This window comes from Heloderma suspectum, chromosome 5 (genome assembly GCF_057233095.1).
Source record: "Heloderma suspectum isolate Gila_16-S chromosome 5, 16-S_ref, whole genome shotgun sequence".
In the NCBI taxonomy this organism is placed as follows: domain Eukaryota; kingdom Metazoa; phylum Chordata; class Lepidosauria; order Squamata; family Helodermatidae; genus Heloderma; species Heloderma suspectum.
In genome coordinates this window covers 232,462,131-232,469,214 of record NC_139462.1, presented here as the reverse complement: position 1 = coordinate 232,469,214, position 7,084 = coordinate 232,462,131, and the positions used below count along the sequence as shown (strand labels likewise).

The 7,084-nt window shown below is 48.3% G+C and overlaps 1 protein-coding gene across 6 annotated transcripts in view; it reads right to left on the bottom strand.

The window, feature by feature from the left end:
* Positions 1-2,123: 2,123 nt before the first annotated feature.
* LOC146345317 (zinc finger protein 783-like) overlaps positions 2,124-7,084 on the bottom strand; it is a 48,280-nt gene continuing 43,319 nt past the window's right edge. For all 6 annotated transcript variants that reach the window (XM_084860047.1, XM_084860048.1, XM_084860046.1 and 3 more), the window contains one exon: positions 2,124-6,793. In XM_084860047.1, coding sequence (XP_084716173.1) covers positions 5,178-6,793 — 1,616 coding nt within the window. In that variant the 3' untranslated portion in view covers positions 2,124-5,177. The remainder of the gene's footprint in view (positions 6,794-7,084) is intronic.

Genomic DNA, 7,084 nt, shown 5'->3' with positions numbered 1-7,084 from the left:
ATGTAAACGATCGACCTTTATTTTCATTTTATTTAATTTATATCCTGCCTTTCCGTCCAAGAATGGTGCCCAAGGTGGCTAACAGTAAAATCCAGATTAAAAACTAAATCTTAAAGCATAACAAAAATAAATTAAAAATACAATAAAATAAACATCACCTAACCAATTAACCCCCCCTTCAGCAACAGACTAGCTTACAGGCCAAAGGCCTGCCTGAAGAAAAAAGCCTTTGCCAGCCTGTGGATGGCCAACAGAGAGGGAGCCAACCTAGCCTCCCTTGGCAAGGAGTTCCACACCCTGGAAGCCACCACCGAGAAGGCCCTCTCTTGCATCCCACCAAACATGCCTCCGATAGTGGCGGTACAAAGAGAAGGACCTCCCCCCAAGATCTTAAAACCCAGGCAGACTCATATGGGAGGTGGTCTTTCAGGTAGCCTGGCTCCAAGCTGTATAGGGCTTCACGCAACAAAGCACAAAAGGGAAGCAAAATTAGTGTTCGGCCAAGGCAGCACAAGAGCTTGAGGCGGCCCTGCAGGGTAGACATGCACCAGAGAGCTCTGGCGGCTGTGGCTTCATGGCCAGATTACAAACAGGTATCTCTTCTTCCTCACGCTTGATGCCATTTTCCCACTAGAAACACAGGCACAGGTGTAGCACTAGAACTGGGCTCCAGCAAGTCAAAGGACAGCTGTCTGCAGATATTGGTGGATTCCCTCAGGTGAGAAGAGGCAGTCCACAAGGGCAGGAGACCCTAACACCAAGCCACACCACAGATCAATTCTGCAGCCCTTCGTGCCAGTACCTGCATTTCGACAGGAAAACACTTTGCCAAGCCCAAGACAAAAAGACAGCAGACTGCTTTTGGGCTTGGATGCTTTGTGGAGAAACTTGTAATGTCCAAGACTTCACAGGTGTCTTATCGGGCATTTCAGTAGATGCAATCTGAAGGTGGTTTTAAAGGGATGTGTATATTCCTTCCAACAAAGAGACTTTGGGAATCCAGAAGTTACAAGATTCTCTCTTTCTCTCCCCCAATGTTCACAATACAGTACAATGTAAGCCTTCAAGTTACACAGAACTCTTCCTTTTTTCAAGGTGGTTGTTTAAAAAATGGTCTGTATAACTTTGTTTCACTGTGATCAGTTGGGCCTAAGACAGATATTCGTCTACTGTACAATGAAAAAAAGCCTGCTGATTTAATGTAACACATACACACATTTATGTGTCCAAAGGTAGATGTGTATAGTCCTCCACACCTCATAAAATGGTAAGAAGTAGAAATAAATCTCCAAGGTCACTTGGATCAGAGAATTGGTGAGCTCAGAGTTTAAACTGCGGGGACCAATCCAGACTGCAATGTACATTATCTGGCAGTTTTACAGGATCCAGTCTGTGCTTTATTATTGTTGTTATCATCATCATCTAGCCAAACTTCTTAAGCACAAAGCAGAGCCAACTGAAAGTGGAAATTCTGGTCTTTGCCTTTCATAAGACAAAAGGAAGCTGGGTGAAACTCTCACCTCTTCAAGGAGGCTTCCACAAGGCCACATTTTCTTGCCCCCGTTGTGCAAGGGGTCCAGAGCAGAATGGATGCAGTCCAAGGCCGGATGGTGATCTCCGCATCATCTCTTTCTCCAAGGCCAGAGAGCAGCTGCTGCTAATGGTTTAGAGCAATCCCAACAGCAGGTGCACGCTGGGAGCCCTGAAGAGAAATGCCACTTTGAGAACTCCTGCTTAGGAGGAAGATGCAGGATTAGAAACTCAAGGGCACAGACGTAGCTGGCTTAAGGACTGGGAGAGATAGGTGGCAGATTATTCACCCACGGGCACACAGCACAGAACATGTAACTTTTACTGAGGCCTGGATCATATTTTGATCTATTCAGCATGCTACAGAAGGGAACTTCAAATATTTCATTATTTGAAATACTATTTCATTTAAAACGATGATTTCAGGAATAGACATGTGCAGAAAACAGACCATCTCCACTATCTGGGCTAGGAAATTGCTTGCATACAGAGGACTGTGCTTTAAACAACACATTTTAAGGGTTCTTTGTGAGCATGCTAAATAGCCAGTTTCTCCAGAAAAGTCACATTATCTGTACGTGGGCATAAATGCTTGTCTGTTGAACAAGTACCCCAGGGACACACTGATGTTATACCTTGGATCCCTACAGGTGTTATGTACAGTACAGACCTGGCTGCTATGACAAAAACAGTAAAGCAACCCAGTAAGAGAAACAACGTGAAGTAAAAGGCCAGACCATGCTTAATTCCCACCCTGAAATGAATGATGGGAGACATGGGTCCATCAGAGAAACTCCTCATTTGTCCAGGATAGCAGCTCTACGGAAAGGATCCCCCAGGAAGCCACCCCCATGGTGTCTGCTGAACGTAGTATCTCAATAATATCTGAAGCCAGGCTGGACTGATAGGAGAACCTCATCTTCATTCCCAAATCCACAACAAAACCAACAAGATTATTCTTATGTATATCCACTCATTTTATTTAAAAAAATGTTCTACTGGGCTATCATGGACAGAACTGGGAGTAGTAGTGGTTACAAACATGATTCGAAGATTACCCAAGATCAGTTGCCACTCTTAGGTCTCAGGGAAATACTGAACGCCCATGTGTTCTTGGGGTTGGCGAAGTGGAAAGGTCTCTTCAGAAGCTGGAACAATGCCTTCTGCCACCCCCTCCCCTGAAAATAAGCAGCACTGTTCATCATAGAACTTCGAAGACGAGGCCTAGAAAGCAGGCATGGCCTGGAAAGTTCTCAGAAGAGATGGCAAGTTTTGCTGCAGCTGGAAGAGAATATGGTCAATGAAACTAATGTCTATTACATGTGAAGCACCTCTCAAGTCTAGGGACTGTACACAAACCAGAACCGGCAAATAGGTCCCTGGATGCTTCTGAAGCGAAGTGTCCCCTAGACCCCAAATCAAGGCCTGCAAGCCACTGTTACTCTATCACCATGGGAGATAAACAGCCCAGGAGTTTCACCTTTGTGACTTTCTTGAATTGGGATTCATACACAAGGAGAAGGATCGTGCCTCTTCTGGCTCACAGTAGAAGCTCAAGTGATGTGGTCCCTTGCACTCTGGGATAAGCAAATGCAGATTGCCTTGGAACAAAACAACATAATCTGGTGCTGAAGCTACGTTGTGTTTAGAGCATCTTTTTCTCTTCCCCCTCCCCCCATGAAGCACAGCTAAACCCCTCAGTAATTTAGGGTGCAATCCTATACGCGTTTAGACAGAAGTCCCACAACGCCCAGCATTCCTCAGCCATTCCCTACACTGGCTGGAGAATGCTGAGCATTGTGGGACTCCTTTCTGCCTAAACATGTACAGGATAGGACCCTAAGTCATCCTTTTCTGTCAGGAATGACCTCAGTGGAAGTATCATCACAAATTTCCAAGGAGTTTCTACTTCTGCAAGGCTTCTCGGCTTTCATTCTTAACAAGCATCCTCCTTCCTTGATCACTTCTTGGTTTATTTTTTCAGCTGCATAGTCCTTAGAGCTGAGAAGATAATCTCTTTTGGGTAGAAGGGCCAATCACATTTGCTCCCATCAGGAAAACTCGCTTTGCTCAACAAAATGTTGTAAAATAAAAATAAAACAGAATTGTAGTTACTTTACTTTTTTACTTTTTTTTTTGAAAGAGGGTGAAAGGAGATCATTTTTTAAAAAGTGACACACATACATACACAAAAGGAAACTGATTACAATTTAAAACCATTTTTGAAATGCCAAACACATTAATTAAAAAAAATTACAAATGAGTTCACAGTCATCACATTTTCTATTATACTGTGAGAGTTCCAAGAGATACTAACTATGCTAATGGCTAATTTGAAGAATATGTTTACTGCACCAGTATAAGGTATTTTCCAAGGGGATGGGGGAAATAATGGAAACTATACCAGCCACCTCTCTGAAGAGTCAGGGATAGCAGTGTGTAGCTGGAATGTCCTGATCAGGCAGTGGACCATCCCATGCCCATTGCAGCACTGAAAGCGACATGCTAGAGCCGAATTTACTTGGTCGCTGGAATGTAGCTAACAAACTGCCTAAGCGGACATTTTTACTTGAAGACATCTAGCCATATTGTCTTGGGAATGTATCTCTTTTAACTGAAGCTGAAGGGGAAAGTCTGCTCGTGTGTCAAGAGAGTCACCTTGTAAGCCCAGCATAGGCATAGTTTCTTCTGGAGTAGTCCCACCTTGTCCAAAGATAAGAGCATCAACACTGCTGCCACCTCCTCCTCCATCTTCAATTCTCTGAAAGCACATCCTTGTCCCCCTTGCTGTTGCTATGGTAATTCTTAGGCCATCTAGCCTCCAAATCCCTGAGGAGGAAACACTGACGTGGGCATCAAGCTGCTTCATCTCCCTTGAGTGTCAAAGGTCATGTGCTGTTGAATCACGACGAGAGCTTCTCATCCAACCAACCACAATGTGGGTGCTCTGATGAGGCACCGGCACCATTTATAGCAGCCTTCCCCAATCTGGCTCCTATAATGATGGCAATTGCAATCCAACACATCTGGACAAGGGTGCCAGGTTGGGAAAGGTGGATCTACAGGCTCTGAAACTAAGAGAAGGCCGGGCTCTCCCATTTGGAACTTTCAGTAAAAAACCCTCTCCCACACAGAAGACTGTGTGTGTATCTCACTAACAGGACCTGTCATAACCTATGTTCCAAATGACAGCACTAAGAAGTCACCCAGGCTGCAGGCCCTGGTGGTGCTATTGCCAGAGACTAGCTGGCAAAGCATCGTTGTATGGAAGACAAATGCACACAACTCTGAGGTACCCTTAAGTGTTGCAGAAGCATCATGGAAAGCACTTTTTCAGGGTTCATCCTGTGGCACAGTCAGGTGGGCAGGGGCCCATTGTGAGAACCTTCCCTTGACAATTAGCTCCCTGGGCTCCCAAATGCATCGGAAAGATCTGGGCAATCAGCTCCACCCATGTGGCTGCAGGCCATTGTGTTGCGGAGCACTGCGAGATGAGACCGCAGAGGGCACCCCCATGGTGGCGGTGCAGTGCTGAGAGCTGCGGTGCAGACTTGCAGGGAAGAAAGAGGGGGAGCCAAATCAGGTTCCCTCCAGAGCACTTAATTAGGGGCAGCCCTTTTCACCCGAGCGTAGCCTCCCCACGGCATTCAGTCGAGGGAGCCATTGCTATTATTGGCTGGAGACGCTTCCTTCGTTGGTGCTGGGTGCAGCTGCTCTTTGGCATGTTTCTTTTTATGCTCCTCCAGCAGCCCCTGGTGCACAAAGCTCCTTGTGCACTGATCACACTGGAAAGGGCGCTCAGCTGTGTGGGAGAGCAGGTGCTCTTTCAACAGCGCAGGGTGAGCAAAGTGCCTCGCACACCGGTTGCAAAAACAGGGCTCCCCTGGGACGTGGTCCTGCTGCTGCTCGGACAGGAGCCCCGGGAACGTGAAGCTTCTTGGGTACCGGTGGCACTTGAAGGGGCGCTCCACCATGTGAGTGCTGAGATGCTCTGCAAGCGCTGCCGACTGGGCAAAGTCCCTGCTGCAGACGGAGCAGCGGAAAGGTTTCCGAAACGTGAAGTGACTCTGCAGGTGTTTGACAAGGACCTCCTTGTACAGATAGCTGCGGTTACAGTGGGGACAGAGGAACGGAGGCCCCCCGTGGTGGGTCCGCAGGTGCTCGGTCAGTGACTCCTTGCGGGAAAAGGAGATGCTGCAAAGGTGGCACTGAAACAACTGCCCCATGGCAGGGGTCTGCTCCGCCTCAGTCCACTGCTGGCACACCTCGTTGTGGCTTAGTGGCTTTACTGAGGGAGCACAACTATGATTTGCGAGCATATGCTGGTTGAAAAAAAATACGCCGCACTGTGTGCATGGACAAGGCCAAAGCTCGGAGTTTTTCTGGAGGAGTTCAATGAGCGCCTGCCATGGAGAGCAACTGGAATTAGTCTTCTGGAGATAAAGCTTCATTGGTTCAGACAAGAACTCTTGCCAGGTAAAGGTGAAGTCGGGCTTGACGTTTGGAAATAGCTTTTTGAGTGCCACGGCATGCATCTCCTGGTGTGTGGCAAGCACGTTCTGGCTGGCAAAGCTCCTCTGGCACCAACTGCAGGTGAATGGCCAGCCGGGAGCATGGGTTCTCCGGTGATCCACCAGCTCGGCGAAAGAAAGGAAGTTTTGTGGGCAGCTGGCACACCCGTAGGCTCTCCCCACGATGGCGTGAGCTCTCCGGTGCTGTGTCAACTCCTGACGGGTTTCCATTCCAGTCCCACAGTCCTCACAAGGGGGACACCCGACACGCTGGTGGCTCTTCTGGTGTGCAAGCTGCATCGGCCATTGGCTGAATGTTGCTCCACAGGTGGGACAGGCAAAGGGCTGCGTGTCCCCTGCAGGGACGAAGCTGGAACGCTTCTTGCGCAGGCGCTGTTGACATTCACAGCAGGTGGTTGGGGGGTGGCCCTCAGGCGTCTGCTGAGCCTCAACGCCAAAGCTCTTGTTGCATTCGACACACTTAAATGGGTGCGCCTCAGAGTGAGTCTTCTCATGGCCGAGCATGGACTGCTTCTGGCGGAAGCGCTTCCCGCAGTCTAAACACGAGTAAGGAAGCTTCAGCAAGCCTTCCGGTTTCTCCTTGATAGGTTGCACCCCTGTGCCAGGCTGAGCACCGTGAGCAGATTCTGGCCCAGGGCGGTGAAATGCAGTTCTTCTGGATGAACAACGGAGCAAGTAAGACTTCATGTCACTGACATCTTCTTCTACCTGGACTGCGATTCCATGCTTGGCTAGGGTTAAAAAGACAAGAACAAAACAGAAGGGGACCAGGCGTTATACAGGAAGGCTCTCTCCCGGGCAGACTGCTTGCGCAACTGACTAGCAGAGACACGGGCCCCCAAACACTGAGTGGACTTTGAGTCTGGGCTTGCAGGACTGCAAGCCTTTGAAGCTACCCAAGTGGAGGGCAGATGACAGAGGCCTCTTGCTTTTTCCTCTGCTCCATGATAGCAGCGAGAAGTCCTCAACTTCAACCCGTATACATGAAGCTGCCTTTGAAGAGCATTCAGAAACTTCAGCTG